Here is a 25,005-nt window from a genome sequence, read left to right on the forward strand (position 1 = left end):
CATAATCGTACCATATCCCGACATGACGGGAGCAATTTTGGTTTCACGTTTAAATATTACGAGGACAAATAAATTTTACCTAATATGCCGATGTCGATAAAATTATAATTGTGTTTGCAATTATGTTAACTGAATTTAATATACAAAGTGATTTTAAAGTCCGATGTCCGATATTTGCAGTTGCGAGAAGAACAAATGAAAGATTTTAGTAAATATGTAATGAAAAACTAACGCTCTTAATGTACATTAATATTGTTAAGTTCAAGGAGTCACATTTGTTATTATTATTTTTTAGAAATCGCTTCATATCGATATCGATAACATTTGAGTCGATATTTAATTAATTAATATAGACGGTCAAGCAGATCTTGTCAGTAGATAAAGGCAGCAAATTTGAAAAATGTAGGCGCGAAGGGATATCGTCTCATAGAAAATTTGAATTTCGCGCCTTTTTCTACTGACAAGGTTTGCTTGACCAGCTATAGCACTGCTGCATTTTTGCACCCGTCAAACCGCGGTATAATCATAGCCTCTTGCATGACAAATAGCTCAAAATATGAAAATATATGGTACTTATTGGGTAGGTACCTATGTAAAAAGTAAAAGTGATTTATCAAATCTTATTATGCGCTGAATTTACAGAAACGAAACAACAACTTGCAATAACGGGTTATTTTCGTATAGATATTAATACACTCCTTTTTTTAAATCAGTTAAAACGTGTTCTTGTTCACCGAGACCACACTCGTGATATCAAAATCGGCGCAGTAGTTTCAATGCTTGATTGGGCACAGAATGTAAACATACTCACTGACATACATATATACATAGGCTAAAATCAAAAGCTGTTCTTTACATAGGGGCTATTCATAAATTACGTCATTTCAAATTAGGGGGGGGGGGGGTCTGGACATCGGATGATGGTAGCATGCCGTAGGAGGAAACGGGGTCATTCGAAACATGATTTTTGGATGATTTTAGGGAGGGGGGGTCGAAAATCGTCAAAAATCGATGACGTAATTTATGGACAGCCCCATACCACCACCATACCATACCACCATAGTCGGGTATAGAGGACAGACTTATGTTATGGCGTTATTCATACACGCGTTATTGCCCTGAATTAGCTATGAATCGTTTGTTTTTATCTGTCATTTTGGCTTATGTATTTATAAGAAAGGGATAAAATATAATTTAAACTAAAACAGGCCCGTAAAGTTTTATGAATAAGGGGGTTAAAAAAATTAACACCAAAAGCTTACTTACCAACATCTACTTTAACGAACATTGCTAAATTCAAAGTCACAGGCGTATGTTTTCATGTTTTGTCACATGAATTAGTGCAGTGCTTTAATGTAATTTAACAAAATATCGATAAAAACCATTAACTGTGAAATACTTGTGACATGCCAATCTTTTTTTTAATAATTTTAATTGATTGACAATGAGACAGATTAATTTGTGTGAGTACCAATTTAATTTTAGTTTATTGACAATCGATCAAAACAATTATCACACGTAATTTGCGGTAAGTGCAATCCTAGTTAATAAAACTTAATTCATTACGAATCCCTGCTAATATTTTAAGTGTGAAAGTAAGTCTGTATATCTGTCTGTTACCTCTTCATGCTTAAACCTCTGAACCCATTGAGATGAAAGGTATGAAGATAATTTGAGGCCTGGAGAAGAACATAAGTCGCGTAAGTTTTGGCATCCAATACAATTCAACTAGATCCAAAGCGGTCCTTTCCCAATCACATCCTACATCACAAAGGTCCGAATAATCCCTACGTACGGTGATTAATCAATTTCATCGTCTGTAAACAATAGGTACCTATTAAAGCTGTACTGTATGACTGAACAGCTCTTGTGACTCACAATCGCATTATTGACAATGCTCCCGTGGCAGCGTCCCGTCGGACAACCGGGCCAATTAAGCATCGTTCTGCAACCTTACCTATACCGATGTTACTTTAGAAATTATACCTTACTGCGTTAAAATAAGGATGTATAGAATGCAAGTAATAAAGTTGTGTCTAATGTTAGATCTTGGAAGTCTCCCTAGTTTTTCTAAGTTTGTCGCGTCTATTGCCTATCTAATTTAGATCGGATGGAAAAATCGATTCTTCTGTTTGTAGCGTCAACGCAGCACAATGACCTAAGTTTCGATTCATTCATAGAATTCACATATAATTCTGATCCAATAGAATTTATTTAGCCACATTTTAAACCAAACACGAAATACATACTATGATTTCTGAATAGGGGGTATTAAAAAAAGGGGGCAATCTTCTGCCGCCAGAGTGCAGCACTAGCGCCTATCATAAACCATAGACATCCATAGAGTAACTTATACATCATCATCATCATCATCATCATATCAGCCGGAGGACGTCCACTGCTGGACATAGCCTCCCCCAAAGAGTGCCACAATGACCGGTCTTGCGCCACCCGCATCCAGCGGACTCCCGCGACCTTTACCAGTACTTATACATACTGCGCCTTAAACTGTTTTTTTGACATGTTTGCAAAGATAATAAAATATGACATTGATGCATCAAGACAGTTTGTTTACAAAGGGCCTACCGGGAAACGCGAAAATCGAAATTTAGTTATCTGCGTCTTTATTACTCGAATATGCAAGAGTGATAGAGAGGTTAGATAACGTAATTTTGATTTTCTTGTTTCGCGGTAAACCCTCAAATTGTGATGGGTTGTGGTAGTGGCGCCCCCTACGCAGAGTTTCGCGTAATCATAGTCTAATAAAACATGGTCTTCCATTCCCAGAGTGACACGGGCCTACGTCACAACAACATGGCCGCTATATATAGCGCTATCGCATATTATCATATAGCGCTGTCGCATGATGACGTAGGCCCGTGTCAGTTAGGTGACCTAGAAAAGACGGGAATGGAGTACCAGGCGGAGTATATTATTATACCATGCGCGTAATATTCCTTATTGTTGTAACCATTTATGTTAACGGAATGAATATGACGCGTCTAATCGTAAAATTACTGTTTTCGTTAAAATTCTTAGTAACACCACTTGAGGTCAACAGTTTTGATAACAGATGAGATTTAGTCTTATATAATAGCTATGTTGCTCAATTTTATAACATTATTTAAATGTGTAGGTACTTAGAAAAGCACATTGAGAATGCATTGAATCCTATCCTATACGATTAAGGGTAGTCCAAATTTTTATTTATTTTTGATGTGAACTTAATGGTTTAGGTACTTTTTTCTTTAGCATAGGGATGTTTTTTACTACGAATATAAAAGTGGTCGTACATATAGTGAGACATAAAATTGTAGAAATTAATTAAAATGGAACTAAAAAATTCCCATACTGAATTGTTGTGAACTGAATGTTTAATCATTTTACGTCAAAAATGTGACAGTTACGTGGCGCCCTCAATAATTTTCTACAATTTCTTGTCAGGATATACTACTGTTGCACTTTGACCTTATACACAATTTTGTCGCAATGAAATAGTATGATGTACTTACATGACAATCGTCATAGTAACAAGTTATAGCGGGCCGATTATGTTATGACAATTTGATAAAGTTTTGATCTTATTTTGATACGACCTTGAGTCACCGAGATTCCTTAAGTCTGATTGCATTTCGTAAGGACGAATCGGCGATAGTGGCTTACGCAGTCAGCGGGCGCAGCACGGTTTCATTTGTATCGCTTACATTATACTTGTTAGAACGTGACAGGCATGGTGACAAGCGATAAAAACGCGACCGTGCTACGCCGCCTGGTGTGGCGGCGCACGCACGCTGACTTAAGGTCAAATAAGTATGAAAATGATATTAAACGGGTTCAGCAGAATCGGCTCCACGGACTCGGAACGTAATCCGAGCCCGCACGATTCCGCTGACTTCCCGTCGACCGATCCCTACTGACAGTGCGCACATGACATAAATGTCGCAGTAGCGTAAGCTATCAATTCGTTATTATTGACCGCTATAATTGACCGAGCGAAGCGACGGTCTCCGTTTGAGCTTACTGGTAGTCTAGTCAACACAACATTGCCTAACTTATTGAAAAGACATTAAGGTAAATTTCTAACGGTAACAAAATTCTTTCAATTAGTGTTTAAAATACATCATATTTCGCCAGAAGCAGGAATTTCTTTGTAATACTTTGGTACGATCATAAATAGTGAACAAAATATCATTGTCACGTTTGGAAATTGCATAATTTAATTTGCTTGGTAACAGATATTTTTGGTTGGATCCAATTGTTATGAACCCTGTTTCTGAATTATTGCTACGCATATTCATGAGGGTAAGGGTGGAACGCTGGCCCATTTCCAAGTCCCATTAGACCTAACTAAATCTTTGGATGCAATGCTGGTATGTATCTATGTAGGTATGGCCTTTCTGGATATGAGTAATCTGTAGAATGACTACGTTTAATCTTTCTCGCGACGTTACATATTTTGTCTTGACTGAGTGTTTAGTCATAGACATAGGAGTAGGTACAATTAAATACAGTTTTAAAAGATTTTACTCCTATCATATTTATTAATTCGCAAATACGATCTATGGTTCTTCAAGAGTCTTGAAAAATGTATCCAGTACTGTCTTGAATCAAGACAGTACTGGATACATTTTTCTTTCGCAACTTCACAGTGAGTGAATCTCAATTTTTGAAATTCAATTTTTTTTTAATGTAGGTAGTTGTATAAAATGACTTCATATTTTAACAAAGTTGCACTACTGTTCCGTTCGACCATAACCTTGTGGATTAGTTTTGCTCACAAACAAACTATCGGCTTACAATATTCATTACTAGCGCATGATTACTACGTCTCTGCATCGTTCCGTTAAAAAGATAACAGCGATAATATTTGACCCTACTTATGACCCCACCGATCGTGTAATTAGCTTGGGATTTTTATCATTTGGAGTCGGATGTGCGAAACGGGTGGTCGGACCATGGTCTTAGTGTAAAATGCTGTGTGTTTTGGTGCTGTGTTTGTGCCTAGCCAGTGCTGTCAATGGAATTGGAAGTATGTTTTAGTTTATATGCAAGGTTTTTGATTTACGAGTTTGAAGTGATTGCAACTTGAAGGCTTCGTCTAAAGTGCTTTTTTACACGACGGAAAGAGAATTATACTTTTTACCGGTATTGTATTATAACGTTTTTAGGATAAGAAAGGACGTAGGTACCTATCTATTATGCATAATCATATTCCTTTTAATCGAAATATAGAATATTAAGTTAGCTACTTATATTTGGATTTTTTGCCATTTTTGATTAATTCTTTTAAATGCATGCTATAAAGTAAAAGGGTAGGTAAAATAAGTACCGTTACAATTTATACAGGAATACTTGAAATAGCATCTATATCATTATATATTTAATACCTAATTGAAGTACCTATTTATAACATTAACAACACGATAAGAAAATAGAACAAGGATGCACTAGAATCCCACTAAGATTGTTTATTTAGAGGAGTCCAATGTTCATCAATCTGTAAGTGTATAATTAATTGTAATACATACATATTATATATACCTAGTCCATACACGTGCCAAGAATTGAGTGTGTAAAAAACGTGTTAAACTTAACATTGACACAATTACGCGGAATATGGGGATCCTATTACTATTACGGTATGTGTATATATATAGGTACATATTGTACTATCTCCGTTGAAATAATAATATGCTAGAACGAACTATCATGTTACTAACACGTGAACTGTGAAGCGAAAGCAGATAGAACAATATTACAAAGATATTGAGTGTGAACCAACTTCAAATCAATAATAAGTAGGTACCATAGTCTAATAAAACATGGTCTTCCATTCCCAGAGTGACACGGGCCTACGTCACAACAACATGGCCGCTATATATAGCGCTATCGCATATTATCATATAGCGCTGTCGCATGATGACGTAGGCCCGTGTCAGTTAGGTGACCTAGAAAAGTCGGGAATGGAGTACCAGGCGGAGTATATTATTATACCATGGTAGGTACTTATTCAATTTTTTTTCTTACATTAGCACTAACAGACAGACTATATACATGTTAAAATTGTAGATTTAATTAAAAATAAGGATTTGGAGTTATGTCTAATGTATGTACCTACTTACAAAAGTTTTTTTTTTTAAATGGGGCTTTTTTTTTATTATAGGTAATTTTGCTTTATAATAACAAAACAAAGAGAAAAACTACTCTCATGGCTCCTCTTCACGTTGGGCCAACGCCAACGCCAACGAGGGACGCAGCCATGCGGTAGAATGAGATAGCAATATCACTTGCTCCCTCTAACGCATAAATGCGTCCCTCGTTGATGGCGTTGGCGTTGGCCCAACGTGAAGAGGATCCATCAAATACACGGTGGTGATGATTATTGCTACGTATCGGTACCTACATTACTCAGTGACGAATGCCGACTGGGTCATTGGTTGATCAACAAGACCCGGAACTTTGTTGTTTAGCCACATCGGTACTGATTTAATTTAAAAATATAAACACGATATGGTACCAATAATTTAATTGGATAAACAAATATTCTTTTAGATTTGAAAAGAAAAATATTTTGATTAAGGCCTGTATTACTATTGTTGTATTACTATTATTAGAGTTCATTTAGGCCACTAAAACTGATGCGAAATCGAATCATTCTATTTATTCTATTTAATTTCCCGCCCTTTATTGCTGACGGAAACTGTTGATCAAACTTTAAATTAAAAAGATATAAATGTCATTAAAGCTTACGGTCGCTCGTCAGTTTAGTTCGTATATCTAAACAACTCAACGTTGCGTCACATATCCTATCGCGGAACTCTGTCCGTTACCCTGACCCTTCCCAGACAAGGGTGCGATAAGGATCTCGAAAATTTCACCAAATATCGCCTTTAGTTTCCTAATTTACTGACAAAGTCCCTTGATTTATGTTCTACTTGATACTTTCGTAAATTAGAATTTGTAATTTAAGGAAAGTGTTTGTTTAGGTAATGATTTTCCAACTAAAATGAAATATATGGTATGTTATTTTCGATAATTAATTAGATTTCTTGTGTATGTTGATATTTTTAGGATAGTGAATAATAATGCTTAGAATTCTTTAAAAGTTTTATATTTGTAAACTTTGGTCTATTAAATATGATCGATATATTTTAGTTGTTAGGCAGTGGCACATCACTAGTGCATAAAATTTCTTGTAAAAACATAGAAGTTTTGATAGAAGGTAGGATCGTATAGAAGTGGTATACGCGTGCCTCCGTGAGGGACAAAACATACGCAAATGCGACACTGTGATTGGTCGAATTCATTTGTTGCCCACCATTATACTTACTAAAAAAAAGGTGGGGAACACATCAAATGTGAGACTGTGACAAGGACAAACAATAATAGCTCTTTCGCTGCTACTCCTACTGAAAGATACATAAGACTATCCCGTTCTGTCAGTTACCCCCACCACTCATGCCAGATCCAGGTATATCCTAGATTCATATGTAAAAAGAAAAGGTCGGAATCGTAATCCAGGAGGACTTCACTATTTAAATAATCATTAATAAAAGGAACTGACTTCAAATTACAGTATTTTTATCATTTAATGGTCTTCATCAGCAGCAGTTCCACTAAATATACGAGGGGTGTTCAAAATATTCTCGGTATGAGAATGAAAACAAACAAGTACGAAAAGTTTGATATTTTTATTTTTCAATATACTCCCCCCCTATGTTAATCCCCTTAAAAGATCGATCAAATTTTTTTTTTAATCCCTCATAAAAATATTTTTTATCTTTGGTGTAAAAATGCTCCTCCACTGCAGCCTTCAATGCTTCATCGTCAGAAAAAAAAATTCCACGCAGATCCTTTTTAAGATTGGGGAACAAAAAGAAGTCGCTGGGGGCTAAGTCCGGACTATACGGTGGGTGAGTAACAGTTTCAAACCCACATTCAACAATAGCTGCCTTGGCAATATGAGCAGTATGGACGGGGGCGTTGTCACACAGAAGCAGAACACCTTTGGTTAACTTTCCTCGCCTCTTTTCTTTGATTGCATCCTTTAATTGACGTAGAATGTTAGCGTAGTACTGTCGTGTGATATTTACACCTTTTTCTTTATAATCGATTAGTAATATTCCTTCACAATCCCAAAATATCGTGGCCATGACCTTGCCAGCTGAAGGGACGACCTTGAACTTTTTGGGATGAGCTGAACCCTTAATGTGCCACTGCATGGACTCTTGTTTACTCTCTGGGTCATAATGATGAACCCAGGTTTCATCTCCAGTAACTATTCTTTGCAGCACCTCATTAGGATTTTCACCGCACAGGTCAATAACATCGGAACAACACGCTACACGCATGTCTTTTTGAAGCCGAGTCAGCATTCGCGGAACCCATCTTGCACTTACTTTTGACATATTAAGATGGTCATGGATAATATCATGTACGATACCAATAGAAAGATTGGTTACTTGAGCTATAGATTTTACCTTCACTCGACCATCTTCCAATATAAGTTTTTCCACTTTATCAATATTTTCTTGTGAAGTAGCTACTACAGGCCGACCAGGTCTAGGGTCATCTTCAATACTCTCCCTTCCACGTTTAAATTCGCTTGACCACTTTTGAATGGTAGATAGAGAAGGAGCAGACTCACGGTAAACACAATCCATTTCCTCTTTTATGGTTTTTTGATTTTTACCCTGTTTTGTCGAGAATCTTATGACGCATTGATGTTCTAATTTAGTTAACATTGTCAATTCGCACATGATGTTCATGTTTGTTCAGCAATTGCAGAAAAACAAAAGAACATCTCGGTTCCAATTATATTTTTTTTTAATGTCAATGAATAAACCTTAGCGGCCAGTAACGAAAGAAATTTAAGAAGAGGTTGTAAGATATCAATACCGAGAATATTTTGAACGCCCCTCGTAGGTACACCAAAAGGTGCTTTCCGAGAGTAGATGTACAGTCACCATAAAAAAATACCCAAATCATTATATTTTATAGCCGGTCAAACAAGTTTGTCAGTAGAAAAAGGCGCGAAATTCAAGTTCGCTATATAGGGAAGTCTCCACTTCACGCCTACATTTTTAGGGTTCCGTACCCAAAGGGTAAAACGGGACCCTATTACTAAGACTTCGCTGTCCGTCCGTCCGTCCGTCCGTCCGTCCGTCCGTCTGTCACCAGGCTGTATCTCACGAACCGTGATAGCTAGACAGTTGAAATTTTCACAGATGATGTATTTCTGTTGCCGCTATAACAACAAATACTAAAAACAGAATAAAATAAAGATTTAAATGGGGCTCCCATACAACAAACGTGATTTTTGACCAAAGTTAAGCAACGTCGGGAGTGGTCAGTACTTGGATGGGTGACCGTTTTTTTTTGCTTTTTTTTTTTGTTTTTTTTTGCATTATGGTACGGAACCCTTCGTGCGCGAGTCCGACTCGCACTTGCCCGGTTTTTTAAATTTGCCGCCTGTTTTTACTTTTACTACGTTAGTCCGCTAATTTAATAGTGAATAGAATCAGGCGTTACTTTGCGGAAATCCATACTAATTAAAACCAAAATATTACTTTGCTAATCCGCGAAAAGATAACGAATGATAGATAGCGAATGGAAAAATTCGTAATAACGGCGATGACAATTGAATGTTGCGTCATCGCCGTTATTACGAATTTTTCCATCTCACTCACACTTGCACGGTAGGGGGAGTGGTCAAGGTATAAATATGGCCGACCATTCTAGACAGGTCATTCCGTTGCCGGGCGTCAGACCGTCAACAACTCCTGAGGATGCCTCGTAGAGAGGCGAAACACGTGTCGAGGTTTATTCTTTTGGTGGTGGTTTGTTATATTTATTTGCGTATTTATTTTTGCGGTGGGAGGGTGGGAATATTAATTGCATGTAAAAATACGCAAGTAAGTATAACGGGTTAGCACTGATTGACTAGCACGTTATCTTTTCGCGGATTAGCAAAGTAATATTTTGGTTTTAATTCGCTAATTTAATATTATAATTTCAAAACATTGATGCATATACCTCAATGTTTCAAAAAGTGCGCGCAACCGCGCGAATGAAGCGCGTGCTCGGGTGCGTGTGTATAGGTTGGTATAGGCAAACCTTAGAGGATATAACCAACGGAGACGCCATGTCTAAAATTTTCGGTACAAAATAGTCTGCCGTTTTTTGCGGGGGAGGGGCACATCAAATGTATAGGTACGTCATGTCAGATAAACGTCAGTCCATAATGTGGTTGACCATTGGCCGCCTATTTTCGACAGAGGGGAACGCCTGTTAATGGCGGCTCCATTGTTAATTACTCCGAGAGGCATACTGCCTAGTCATAAGTAAATTTTTTGTCTTTTCAGTAAGTTCAATCCGGTAAACGTCTTCAGTAAATACTATTCATATCAGGTCAATTCCGATAGTAATGTCTTCAGTAGTCTTCATTTTCAAAATACTTTAAGTAAAAGCGTCTCTTCCAGTTATTTGGTCATATCCATTACACATCCATTCTCATTGGTGATTTAGCTCTTGTAAAGCGATAGCGAACTTTAAGTAGCTAACACACTATCGCACCGCACCAAGGTCATTGTGGGACGCACCCATAAGTAAGAGGGAGACAGCGATATCTCTTTCTCCCTCTTACTTATGGGTGCGTCCCACAATGACCTTGGTGCGGTGCGATAGTGTGTTAGCTACTTTACAAGGAACACATGGGCAACTGGCCGTTGACTCCAAAATGACGGTTAAACGTGCTTCAAGATTAATTCTCCATTCACTGCACACTACCACATTAGTTTACTGTATAATAGGCTATCGATATTACACTTTAAACAATATTAATGAGCAAAAAACAAAGCAATTGATCCCGACGCGTGACAATTAAGATGGTGCTCGAACCGGAAGTCCTCAAACGATTGCTATGGCAACGAAAGTTAATAATTACAAAAAAAATAAATATAAGGTTCTTTATTATAGGGACCGACATAAATCAAATTTGAAACACCTAAAATAATAATTCCTTCCGGCAACACTACTAGCTACGTCACTGTCACTGTCATATTATGTCATGTGTCATGTCTTGAAGCTGTTGTGTTTGTTTACAAACTTTCGCCGGCTCTTTATTTTATTTTTGTTATATTTCAGACTCTCTGAAAGACCCATATATTTGCGGTTCACCAACATGTGCAGGTAAATGAAACTCTTTTATTTCAGTAATACATTTTTAATGCAAAATCTGTAGTGCAATGATTACTTTTGCTCTCATGCATCCTGTATTTTTTAGCGATTCGCACTAAGCAATTTTTCTACTTGGAATATAATTTATTAGCCCTTGCTATAATAATAGTCTTGCTCAGGTATAAATCGATTTTGTTTCCTAATATGCACTTAGATTCAGTTCAATAAAAGTTTGCTTACTTTGGAAAACTCCTATCTTTTATTGCTGACAAACAGTAAAATGTGTTACATTCAAGTGTAAAAATATGGATGCATACATATATATTACATATACAACTACTCAAAAATAAATCCCATAGTTTTTTTTATCATTGACATTAGAGCTATTGGACATATTTTACACCATTTTATTTACACTTTCACAGTTTTTACATAGTTTAATCAATAATAATAGTTCTTTTTGTTCCTTTTTCTTGCAATAGTCCTACACTAACCGGGGCTTGTCCTTGGGTGCACTATTATAGCGCATACAAGGATAATCGTTGGTTAGTGGTACCTAACATCACATTTAGAGTAAATTGTCTATTTACAAGGGGCCTCTACGTGTTGGCTTCGGCTCCACGCACGCCTACCAAATGTCCGGGATACCATGGTCCCGAGCTTATGTAAATGACACACATAATAATAAAGCCATTTATTCCGAACAATATAAATTTCAATTGAATATTTTTAATTATAATATATCCCTCAGTTCGGTGTGCTGTAAGGCATAGGCCTCCTCCAACTATCTCCATTGCGCTCTGTTTGTGTAGTTTAAATTAATATTTCCCATTATTATATATTTTCAGCGTCAGAGAAATTCAAATACTCACCAGAAATCATTTACCATTATGAGTACAAAGTGAATGTGGAGACATATTTCGCTGGTTCCAGTGACAATAGATCTACACTTGACATCCGAACAGAGGTATGTAGATGTAAATACCATAGATACACTTTTTTCCTTCATAAAGAAACATATTAGGAGTTATAAATTGCAATCTTATCAGTCAAATGATATTTGGGTACCTACTAATAATACCATAGTAAGCATCTGGGCCCCATTTCTCAAACGATATTAGACTAATATTATTAGTCCACGAACTGTCAAATTGTATGGGTTGTCATGACAACACACTAATAATATTAGACTAATATCGTTTGAGAAATGGGCCCCTGGTGCTGTTATTGGTTGAGTATTTGAGGAGCCTGGGTTCTACCCTGCAAGTGAGCTGTGGCAAAATGCATGGACTATGCTCGGAAGAGGATGATGATGATAACATTTTCTTAGTACCTAAAAGATGTGATTGTATGTAATGAACCAAACCTCTATAATAATTTCACTTGCACCTAAAATGGCCCGGTTCTTAAGCTTGCCCACTTTCAAATTTTCATACTTTTATAATGTGAATGGGTTCTTTGCGTCCATGTTTGCTAGTACTATAGACAGAACTACAAGTTGATATTTAAATTAAGAATAATAAAAATACAGATATACCTAACCTAATATGGTCCATTACGCAAGGCAAGTACCTTATATATTTTTTAATTAGTGTTGTGCAACAATTGTTTCCAGGCTACAATCCAGTTCATCAAACCCTGTGAAGGTCTGCTGCAGCTCTCAGACGTTACTCTCATAGATCAGGATGAGAGCTTCCCGGTCGAGAGAGCCGAGAAGTTCATACATGCCCTCTCGCTCCATGACCTTAGGTAAGAAAATTGTAGTTTGTTAAAGAGAACATACATATTGTTGTCACACCTTTGACAGCTGAAGCAGAAGGGACTTTACGGCCCCATAACTACACATTAGGCGACATACAGAGCCATCAATTTTCTTTTCAAAATTGTGGCTACAATACTGTCTACTGTTTTCTTATCTTGGGGACTTAGATCCTATGCAATGCACACCGCATTTTTTTAACGCTTACGCATTTATCATCCCACGTTTGTTTGCGTTCGTAGCGATACAAATGCACGTTTTTACAGTGTATATTATACATACAACGCGCGTCGACGGTGCGTTGAAAAAAACGCAGTGTGCATACACTCTAATAGAATGTAGGTGTGCAAAGGTCTACAAGCTGCGTCTGACCCGCGTGCGTATTACATATTATTTTGTCTGTGCATCAGCTGATCAGGTGATACTCAAGTCAATTGGTAATGGTTAGTTTGTGATAAAAGAAATCACCGCCATATTATCCATAAATGATAATTGTACAATCGTAAAAGGATACCTTCACAATCCATCAGTCATTCTGAAAAACCCAAATACTTCTCAATCTAAAGTTGCTTCTATTTCATAACACTTAAGGTTTAAATTTAATTGCTCAGGTTCGCATTCCACGATGGCATCATATCAGAAGTATGCCCCGACCCGTTGGAAGAAGAATGGGTGCTCAACTTCAAGAGAGCCGTACTGTCCATGTTCCAAAACTCGATGAAGCGGTTTGACATCAACTTCGTGGGGGTTGAGGTAAGTTATTAAGACATTATGAAGCTCTTTGTTGTTGAGGTAACTATTGAGGTCCCGTCGCATGCTGAATAAGAGATTGTGGGAGCGCAAAGATCTTGTGGAGTATTTTAAGCCACTTTTTTTAGTAATATGTTTTGGACCACTTCGAGATACCTTTCTCAACCACAGCATAATATGTTCATGTATAATGCTCTGTGGCTTAAATTAATATTAGTATTTTAATACTTGAATTAAAATTGAATAGATGAACTACAGAAGTTTTTTTAGACTTGATGTTAGAGGCAAGGAAACCACATACTATTTTTTTTTTTTTAAGATATACTTATTTAATTTTTTAAGATTATTACAATAAGTACACATAAATCTACTAAAACTAAAGATACAATATACAATATTAAAACTAAAGTTAAAACTAGAAATAAAATAAAAATACAAACTATAAAATATACTTACCTACAAAAAACCAAACCAACCAGTCATTCCTTAGATCTCTAACAAAAAACAATACTTTCGGACAGGTTCCTTCTAAAATAATTTCATTGTATGGCATGAATACAATTTGTGTGCAGAAGTTAGTCATTAGTCCCTGTCTACGAGTATATGAGTAAAGATCGTTTTCATCACACTCGCTCAGTAAATGTGGAATTGCACGCAGGTTTAGCGGGAGTTATAGAAAAAGCGTTCTCCCTAGGGAGTTATGAAGTTCTAGTGCCATAATTAACAGTTTTTTGTCTTTATACTTAATTTTTGTATCGCAAGTGTGATGAAAAACATTGTGTGTAACTCGGGGCGTAATAATATTGCAAACTCGAGTCTATAAATCGCTCCGGCAAGCAGTCGCGATTTAACTTACTCTCGTTTGCAATATTCAACTTACGCCCCATGTTGCACAATGTACTATTACAGTACATATGGTCCTATTTTCCCGCACTAGTGCGTAAAATAGCTTTTCGTGCGTATGTCAAAAGTTTAAAGTTAAAGGGCCATATATATTTTTTTTATTATTCAATTTTATTCACAAATAAGCTTACAGTCTAATAAACCAAGGCGCTTATAAGTAATGTTTAATATTATACATGCTATATTACACTTACACTATAAAAATTACATGTCAACGGTACTAAAACAGAAACAAATTCAATTATCAATTAAGTATCACAATAATATGTCATAAAGCAAATAAATATTAATTAATCAATTAAATTAAAAAATTCATACATGCCTTTAATAACTTGGTAAGACGCATGATAAAAAATGTCAACGTCAGGCAACCGCAGAGACATATCATTTAACAGAGCGATAGCTCTTGCAGAGGGAGCGTTTGCCGCCCAGCGCGTGCGCCTCACCGGGCACGCGAACAGGCGCCGGCGCCGTCGCGAAACCACCGCCCCACCCTCCCCCGCCGTACTGTAAAACGTTGTACGATACACGTGCGAATAGGTAATTCGCAACTCGTGTCGAATTTCGTCTTTTCCGCACTTGTATCGTAAATAACTATTTCCTACTCGGCCTTTTAACCCCATGTCCCTCGTATATAAACAAGTCTGATAACTAGCTTTATACTAGAAAATAATATTCTCCGCCGATAACCCGATTGTATGCGACAAAGAAATTCTACTGGCTTTCTATTAAAAAAATGTTTTTTTTTTTTATAGAAAGCCAGGTGTCACACCTGCTCGGTAATATGTTGTACAGATGATAATACAATAATTTGGTAGCATCGAGCTGATCTGATCACTGAGCTAGAAGATGGATCTTAAAATTCATCAATTCACCATTTTTACTTATACTATACTAGTAGACCCCTCGAAATTAGGTTCATATGATTCGTGTCGACAAATGGCTCAGCATATCTATCTATCTAGCCCCTTTGTTCTGAGTTAGAGTATATCTCTAAGCTCAGTGTGCCGCTTGGTAAAGGCCTCCTCTTGCTCTTTCCATTGAGGTCTGTCGTGGGCCACTCTTCTCCAGTTCGGGCCCGCTGTGAGTTTGAGTTCATCCTCCCATCTTGTTCGAGGTCTCCTCTGGCTCCCAGCTCAGCATATAATATGCCTTATTATTTCAGCAAGACATCCACGGGTCATGCAACGTGAACTACACAGTTCGTGGACAGAAGGACACGAGCTTGGTCCTAGAGAAGCGACGGGATCTGTCTTTATGTACAACACGGTACAAGTACATGTCTATATTGCAGAGTGTGCGCTACGATTTTCAGAGTGTGAGTAATTTTTTGCCATTTACTCCATTTCACGTAGATTAACTACACAGATTGCCCTCTGGCAAAAGGTGGGAAATATATTCCCAGTTGTTACCACTGGTACCACCACTTGGTGGTATGGTGGTAACTAGTAGGAATAAACGACCTGGGACGCATTTAAAGGTACAAGTTACAATTTTCTAAATCAAAACTGGCAACACTGAGCAGATGCCCCATATTGGTCAAAAGCGTGTCAATCGCCATTTAAAAAAATTTAAAAGTGTTAGAGTTATTTATTTGTGGATTTATGAAATGTGCCTTTAGTGTAGCAAATCTTTTATAAAGCTAATATAAACATTTTAATATAAGAAATTGTGCCTTTTATGCGCTGAGTACTTACTTAAACTTAAACTCTGTGCCTTTGACTCCAATCACGCTTAAATGTAGGTAGTAATAGATTTTTTGTATTACATTCGCTCGATGTATTCCCATTTGTCCCCACCCCACGTGATCGCCGCCATACATGAGATGGGGACAAATGGGAATACACTTTACATTCTGTTCAAGTTCAAAAACATTAACAACGCTTACAAGACGATGTGACATGCCTTTGGTGGTAAATTGCTAATAACTCTACCATATTAAAAATAATTTACGCAATTTCCAGCGTTTCCAAACATGGCCAGTGTTAAAATCTGAAAGCAAATGCGTCGTCTCAGTCGACCACCACATCTACAAGTCCGTCAACTGCCGCGAGCGCCATCTATTCGAACCTTTCTCGGGCAAGAACTCTGGCGCCATGACAACCGTTATACAAGATCTAGTGCTGATGAGAGAAGTGAACAAGACAGACTCACAGATCATGGAGGCGCAGCCGAAAGGTAACCTTATTGACATACTTTTATAGTCCAATTTTCCATTGTGCACCAGTCTGCCGGTTTGTGTCCGACATTGTAACCATTAAATATAAAACCTATTTCAATGATCTCAAAGTATACTTTCCTTTGCAGGCTGGATGGCGATAGAGAGACGCTCCAATTTGCTTAACCATCACAATTCGCATGTCAAGACTGAAACTGGAGAGCTGAAGTCAGCTAGAGAAGTTTTGAAGTTGTTGTGCAAGTTAGTAATACCTATTCACTGTTCAAGGAATAAGACCATACAATATTAAAATCAATAATGTAGGACATAAAGTTGAAATTAGTTAATTTTCAATTGAAACAAAACTAATGGAATGAAACTGTTCCAATTGAACATAGTTTAAATTTTATTCAATTAATAAGAACTATTATTAGTAGTAACGATGCCATTGATTTTTATGGCATTCGATAAAACAGTGGGTTTCTAGAAGTTTGACGTGTTTATCCTATGTGTCTGCCATATGACACTCAGTAGTCAGTAGGTATACACAACCAAACACAACTGACCGTATTAGCTGAAATTCAACAAATTTCCACACAAAAAATGTGTAAACATTATTTTTTATTCATTACATTTAATTTATTCCAGCATCAAGGACAGCACAGATGACTACGTGCCAGGAATGACGATGGACGAGAACCTGGACAGCGGCTCCACCGTGGGGCTGTGGGGGAAGCTGGTGCGCGCGGCCCGGGGGCTGCATTACCCCGCGCTATCTCAGTTGTTGTCGAGAGCCCCGAGCATTTGTCCTAAAGCGACGTAAGTTTCCTCTTTTTTTCTCAGATAGAAGTTCCACCGGGGGAAACTGGCGCAAACGGCTCGGGGGTTAAATTACCCCGCCCTGTCACAGTTGTTGTCTAGAGTTTGTCAGTAAGCGTCATTCATCTCGTTTCTCAGCTATTATTTAGAGATCATAATATGACCTCATGAACGCACCTCTCATGGCTGGAGGCTACGTTGCCCTGCCCTATCATAGTTACTGCCTAGAGTCCCTTATCTGTCCTAGAGTGACTTGAGTACTTAATAATTACATATACAGGGTGGAACATTTCGAGAGACTGAGCTGAAAGGATAGGGTTATCTAAGTGATCTACAATCGAGTTATTATAATCGTAAAGCTGGATTTAAAAGTAAAACAAAATCATTAAAATTAAAAAAATTTACATCAGTGACAACCCTATAAAGTTATTTACATTTTAAATTGACATATGTCATGTCATTCAATAGGATCTACTTGCTAGGGTAGAAACATACAGATTTTCGCACTAATGTTTAACAAACTGTATCTCGAAAACGGTTAGAAATATTAACGTGATTAATAAGTGAAAAATAAAGTACGTAGCCTGAACAATTCCCAGTTTACATAAAAGTCCTTCGTTCTGTTCCACCCGATATAAAACTGTGTAGTTTTTATAACTCCCAATTTTTTTGTCTCTCAGTCAGGAATAAATCTCAAAATTATATGCATGTAGGTATTTCATTTTCTTTTTTGATATCGTCGCCTAGTTCCAATAGAACACGCTTTGGCTTGATCGATCTGTGTTAAATTGTACCCAAATTTTTATTTATTTAATACATTTTTTCAGAAAACACATGCTAGACGCCCTACCCTACATAGCGAGCGCCGGTTCCGTAGAACTGATCAAGGACATGGTACTTCGTGAAGCAGTCGACGCCAACACCAGACACGAGTGGCTCATGTCCATGGCTATGATACCGAGGTAATATGCCTTATTATTTTATTTAATCGTATGGCATCATATTATATTTACAGATACAGAGAAATCATAAATCTAACTCCAGAGAATTAATCCACTTGATAGCTTCGTCGTTCAGTTTTATCAGGTCTTCCGGGGGGCCTCCAGTATACCGAGTAGATGGGCACTCTTGGAAAATATGTCGGATACTCTGTTCCTCGGCACCACAGTGACAGGCAGGAGACTCCACCCAGCCGCAACGGTACTTATATAGGGCACAGCGACCGTGGCCGGTGCGCAATCTATTGAGGTTACACCATGTCCGCCTCGGCAGATCAAACCCATCTATTTTCTTACCCGGGATAATCCCCGATCCAAACTTTCCAACCATTGTAGTAGTCCATAGTTGCGTCCACTCCCGGTTAGCGTTGTAGTCTCCTTGTGAAAGAGATGACGCTATACTGTAGGGGGGGTTCCTGGACTTCAGGCGACTATTTACCGGGTGCGTGAATTCGCTGTGTATTGGTAAGTTTGGATTTTCCCTAATTTTGCGAGACTCTTTCATAAGCGCATCTTTCCTTCGCAGATCAGGTGGCAGGATCCCACAAAGAACTGGTAGCCAGTGGCACGGGGTAGATCGCAGTGTGCCGGATATGAGTCGCATAGTTTTATTTAGCTCCGTGTCGACTTTGTTGGTGTGAACACTGCCCATCCAGACCGGCGCGCAATACTCAGCCGAGGAATACACCAGCGATAAGGCAGATGTACGCAGAGTGTTGGCATTTGCACCCCAGGATGTTCCAGTTAATTTGTGAATGATATTGTTGCGCGTTTGCAGTTTGCGTCCAGTACACGTGAGATGTTCTTTGAAGGTTAGAGAGCGGTCAAGGATGACACCGAGATATTTTGGGGTAGAATTGTGTCTCAGGGTCGAACCGTTGAGGGAAACTTTGAGCTCGCGGTTTGCCAGTTGGTTGTGTAGGTGGAAACAGCATGTTTCGGTCTTATTTGTGCTAGGTGTGAGGCGCCATGCTTTGAAATACCTTGCTAGTGTAACCATGTCCTGCGTTAATGTCCGCTCCAGGTTATTAAAAGTCTTATTCTGCGTGACAAGGCAAATATCGTCGGCGTATATAAATTTGCGAGCCAGGGTGGGAGGCAGGTCGTGGATGTACAGATTGAATAAGGTAGGGGCTAGTACAGAGCCCTGTGGCAGCCCGTTGTTCAGCTTCTTCACGTTGCTGACCTTGGAACCCAGGTGAATGCGGAACCGTCGTTGAGAAAGCATGCTTGATATAAGTTGAACGATTTCCAAGTTGGGAACTGCCACTAAAAGTTTGTAGAGCAGTCCCTCTCTCCATACCGTATCGTACGCTGCCGTTAGGTCGATGAAGACTGCCCCAGATTTAAGTCCATTTTGGTATCCCGTCTCTATATGAGTGGTTAATGCTAGGACTTGATCTGTACAGCTGCGCCCGCATCTGAAACCCGCTTGCTCTACTGGAATAAGTTTGTCTATGAGCGGCGATATTCGTTTCAGCAAGACTCTTTCCAGAAGTTTATAAACATTACACAGTAGAGCTATAGGGCGATAGTTAGAGGGATCATCGTCATTCTTTCCTGGCTTTAGTAAAGCGATCACTTTGGATTCTGTGAATAACCTAGGCAGTTTATTGGACTTCAGAATTTCGGAGAAAAATAAAGATAACCACTTTATAGCATGTGAGCCAAGATTTATGAGAAATTCGTTGTAAATTTCATCGACTCCTGCTGCTTTTCCAGGCTGAAGACCTTTGATAGCTACTTTGACTTCCTCCGCTGTGAAGGGTTTTGACAGGTCGGGGTCAGATTTATGGTCGGCCTTCAGCTGATGCCACTTTTTCTTCACCTTTTTTGTCTCCAACTTGTCTCCTTTTGCTCTGGACACAGAGACTAACCGGTTTGCTATCTGATTTGGATGGATTGCAGGTAGGGAACGCGACGATGACAGTCTTCCAGAAAGCTTGTTTAACACCCTCCATGCTTTACGACTTGAACGCCTGAAGTCCATGTATTGGACAGTATTCCTTCATTTGTTGGAGCGGTTTTCATCCAGGGTGACTAGAAGTTCAGTGCCGATCGAGCTATCCCCAGTTTTTTGGTAGTCATTGTAGAGCTGTTCACTAAGTTCATTCCATCTAGGGACATACTCCCTTCTGAAACCCCTACACACGTGGGCCTTAGCAGAAGACAGAATCAATCCCACGAAACGTGTGTAGTTATGTGCTATCGGAGGAATGAAACGGACACCTGCGTCCACTTTTGCTGCATAACTAGGCCAGTCTGCGCGGTTAAAGTTCCAACGTGGGAGTGGCATTGATTTAGTGAGTGGAATCTTTAGCCCTACTTCCAGTATTATAGGTCTATGTTGGCTGTTGGGGAAGTCCCGAAGGACGAGCCGGTCTGTTGGAAGGGGTGTACCTGAGGGGTCTTTAGTGACAAAGGTCAGATCCGGGTTGTAGTCTTTTTTCCAGCGAGCTGAGTGAAAAGTGCCCCTGCCTTATTAACATTGTATTAAGGTTTATATTGGAAAAAAAAAGTATCCGGGTCACGGCACCAAATATTGGTACTACTAGTTTTAAATTCTCTTACATAATCTTCAGAGCACCTTATTCTCATTAAAATAAGGTTATCTTTTGATAGATTAAGATTATGGTAAAGGCATAAAAGTATAATGTTTGTTTTAAATAAAATCACCACAATCAACCATACCCAAACTAAACCAAACTAAGTACAATTTTTTAAAAAGCTATACTTAATAATTTTTTACTACAGCGTATTCCTCTCGCCCTTCAAAAGTTATTTGTGTCCAGCAATTGGACGTAACTAAGTTAATAATGATCTAATTGAATGATTTTTTTGCTACAGACCGAGGAAAGAAATGTTAACGAGCATGTTGGAACTACTGAAGCGACAGCCAGGTGACCAGGTCATCAGCTTTACCGTGTCTTCAATGGTGCACTCCTACTGCAAACACAGCGGCAAATCTCGTAAGTATCAATTGGCTTATTTGGGGGTTTTGAATTATAACCCGTATTCATAAAACTTTACAAGCCTCAAGGAGTCAAATCAGTAGCCCTTAAGGCCCTCTATCATTGCCCTTCGTTCGATCGTTACTGAAAGTGGAACCACTTTAACCAATACATACAAACATTTGTTTATCAGTACGAGAATGCTGCGAAGAAGAGACGCCCAAGCTGATAATGGAAGAGTTCCAGAACATAGTCAAGGAGGTCGACAGCAAGGATCTGGCTACCGCAAAGAGAGCCGTGAGAAACAAAGTGAGATCATTATTGTATTTTATTGACAATACAATTTTTTTTTATATTTCGAGACACTCTTTGTTAAGTGCTGGCACGAACGCAACGAACTCAGTAATAACATAAAATATTTTTGCTTTTAGGTTAAAATAGCGATAAAAGCGCTAGGTAACATCGGCGGCTTCAAGCAGGAGTTCACAGACGTGCTTATCAACATAGTGGGCGACGAGTTGGTTCCTGTGCCCATCAGACTGGCGGCCGTGGACGCTTTCCGGAGGACGCCTTGTGTGGAAACACGGTAATTTTATTTTCACCTCAGCAGCTCGAACAAGGGTACTTTGCTTCTTAAAAACAGTGAGCAAAATGCGATTTTGCTCACTGAGTCATTTTGTCTCACTCAGTGAGCAAAATCGCATTTTGCTCACTGATTGTGTCTCACTCAGTGAGCAAAATGCGATTTTGCTCACTGAGTGAGACAAAATGACATTCAAGTGACCTTTATAGTCATTTCAACATGCGGGGTCTAATACAAGTTAGATATACTTGGGTTCTATTATCTCTGTCCCTCTAGGTATGTTCTCACTGCTTAGAGTGAAAAATTTTGTGTACTACACGAGATCAAAGTTATTTACATCTCGTGCGCTTTTGAATCCCTTACTACGCTCAAGATTCTAAATTAGATTCACTCGCTACGCTCGTGAATCTATTATAGAATCTTTCGCTTGCACGGGACTCAAAATAAGCACTCGAAGAAATATCAAACTTTGATCTCTTGTTGTACAAATAACTATTTTCTCAAAAGATGCGCTGAATTATGGTCCTGACTCCTGTGCTATGCATACCTTGATACATATGAATGCCAGTGCAGCGCGTATGTACTGTCGCCATCATATATAGCGATACGGCCAGGGTGCTCACAAATATCTGAACACGCTACTATTTTCAATTTTCAAGGCGTTAAAGTGCCTGTTCAGATATTTTTGAGCACCTGGGCCGCTTTGATGTATCTGATGGTGACAGTACATAGAGACACTGCTAAAATCATAAATGTTTACTTCGTAGTCGGGTAAAAAGAAGTTACTATGTATTAGGTTTCACAAAGCCTATTTTAAATTATTATAATATTTTATTTTAATACTTTCAGCGAGTACTTCCTAGAGACGTTCCGTGAAGACTACTTAAACATCGAAGTGCGCATAGCGTCTTACTTGCAAGTGATGAAGTGTCCCACCTTGAGTATTGTTAGGAAGATCTATCATGCTGTGAGAAATGAGAAGGTCAATCAAGGTAGGTTTTAATACCGGATTCTTTTTCAACTTTGCCAAGTAAACATGTACTGCAAGACTTTTACTATAGGACAAGTGGACCAAACACGAAATCGCTAAAAGCACTGTCTATGTTTTACGTTTCGGATTTGCCAATTACGGTATTCGCGATTGCGATGTTATTCCCATTATAAGCATTTAAATCTTTTGCGTGTCCTGTCCTTATGAAATCGGTTAATGTCAAGATTTAGATAGTTTTGATTAATATTTCTACCAAGCCGAATATCTTGTACATTTGATTCATATTGACGATGATCGGATGACAATTAACATGTGTCCTCAGTTAATATTTATCTCGAGCATGTCATATTTCTACGCCATTGCTTACGCCATTTACTTATATGACTTATATCTCTGGCAACCACATGCATTTTCCTTTCCGTTGTTTAGTCCAACTATATAAAGATCTGTTTTTTATTAAACTGTCCTTTTTAAGTAATTTTAGTTAAAAAGGACAGGAGGTTGATGAATCTAGCGATCTATTTTTCTTACGGCCATTGTATTTATTTCCAGTGGCAACATTCGTCTGGTCCCACCTCAACAACTTGGGCCAATCATCCCTGCCCTCTAGGGTAGAAATTCAGGGTCTGCTCTCTGGCAACCCCATGCCTCAGTTGGAAGACCAGCCCGACTTTAGGATGTTTTCGCGAAACTACGAGCAGAGCGTGTTCTTCGACCAGTATAATGCGGGTGAGATTTGGACTTTATCTGTATGAGCACAAAGTTGAAAATAGTTTAATTGTTGAAAGTAACCTTTGCAACGGATCATGTATTTGACGTTGTATTTGACATCGCCCGCACTGTTAAATGTACATCGGTGAACTTTACGCCTTTAGAAACCTTTTGAGTGTACCTAGTATAATGATAAATGACAATCCTTCTGGAAAGTAAAGACAATGATTCGTATTTTGAATGTCAGCCAAATGTTTTTGTGTTCATTACTGTGGATATATTGGCTTCATTCTTAAAACAAATTCAATTATCATTGGATTATTGGCAATACTGACAAAAATGTTACCCTTCAGTCGTCACTGAACAAGCCGCGAAAACTGAAATTTCTGAAAGGTGTTTCATATTTGCCGCCTTTTTTGGTGAAGGATGGTTGACTAGACTAAGTATTTAATTTTTTATTTGTTTTAGTAAATTAAACTTAAATTACATTGTATTAAATTTGAAAACATACCGCAGGTGGTAACTACGAGGCGAACGTGATCTTCTCTCCGGACTCATACATACCGCGATCGGTGTCTCTCAACTTGACTGTCGACATGTTTGGAGAATCCATCAACATTTTAGAGGTATGTTTTGTACAAACAGCAATACTCTTAACTGTACATCGGTGGACCTTATTACAAAAGGTACAAGACAGACTAGACGCACCAGTGATCCTATAAGGGTTCCGTTTTTCCTTTTGAGGTACGGAACCCTAAAAACTGATCCCATGTTGTCTGCATCTAAACTGCAAAACGTAATTCAAGACCAAAAAAAGTAAGAAATGTTGCCACTTTTTTACAAGCGCGTCTTGTATTTATGTACAAATAATTAAATAAAAGTACTTTTTTAAATAGTGGGAGTAAAATTACTAATGAATAAATTATCTTAGCGTGATTATTTATCAAAATGAATCTACTATTTTACAAACAAATTATTGCAATGGCAACATTTTCTTACTTTTTTTGGTCTTGAATTACGTTTTGCAGTATAGCGATCTTCAAGGTAATGTCAATGTTAAGCTAAATGTTGAAAAAAAGTATTGTACAACGTATTTACAGTACCCTCGCCGACACTGTTAACTGTATATCGGTGTACCTTATGCCTTCTGTAATAAGGTTTACGACCTGTCAGTTCTCACAACTCTTACAAGTATTGGCATCAA

General features: G+C 38.3%; 1 protein-coding gene across 1 annotated transcript in view; it reads left to right on the forward strand.

Annotated features, from left to right (window-relative positions):
• Nucleotides 1–4,708: 4,708 nt before the first annotated feature.
• The window catches only part of LOC134801842 (uncharacterized), an 81,931-nt gene continuing 61,634 nt past the window's right edge, over nucleotides 4,709–25,005 (forward strand). The window contains exons 1-16 of the mRNA XM_063774481.1: nucleotides 4,709–5,029; nucleotides 11,146–11,190; nucleotides 12,027–12,145; nucleotides 12,794–12,927; nucleotides 13,549–13,690; nucleotides 15,756–15,908; nucleotides 16,555–16,768; nucleotides 16,898–17,009; nucleotides 17,397–17,567; nucleotides 18,395–18,529; nucleotides 21,413–21,534; nucleotides 21,710–21,825; nucleotides 21,948–22,102; nucleotides 22,949–23,091; nucleotides 23,643–23,819; nucleotides 24,318–24,427. Coding sequence (XP_063630551.1) covers nucleotides 4,972–5,029; nucleotides 11,146–11,190; nucleotides 12,027–12,145; nucleotides 12,794–12,927; nucleotides 13,549–13,690; nucleotides 15,756–15,908; nucleotides 16,555–16,768; nucleotides 16,898–17,009; nucleotides 17,397–17,567; nucleotides 18,395–18,529; nucleotides 21,413–21,534; nucleotides 21,710–21,825; nucleotides 21,948–22,102; nucleotides 22,949–23,091; nucleotides 23,643–23,819; nucleotides 24,318–24,427 — 2,106 coding nt within the window. The 5' untranslated portion in view covers nucleotides 4,709–4,971. The remainder of the gene's footprint in view (nucleotides 5,030–11,145; nucleotides 11,191–12,026; nucleotides 12,146–12,793; nucleotides 12,928–13,548; nucleotides 13,691–15,755; nucleotides 15,909–16,554; nucleotides 16,769–16,897; nucleotides 17,010–17,396; nucleotides 17,568–18,394; nucleotides 18,530–21,412; nucleotides 21,535–21,709; nucleotides 21,826–21,947; nucleotides 22,103–22,948; nucleotides 23,092–23,642; nucleotides 23,820–24,317; nucleotides 24,428–25,005) is intronic.

Source organism: Cydia splendana, chromosome 2 (genome assembly GCF_910591565.1).
Source record: "Cydia splendana chromosome 2, ilCydSple1.2, whole genome shotgun sequence".
Classification (NCBI taxonomy): domain Eukaryota; kingdom Metazoa; phylum Arthropoda; class Insecta; order Lepidoptera; family Tortricidae; genus Cydia; species Cydia splendana.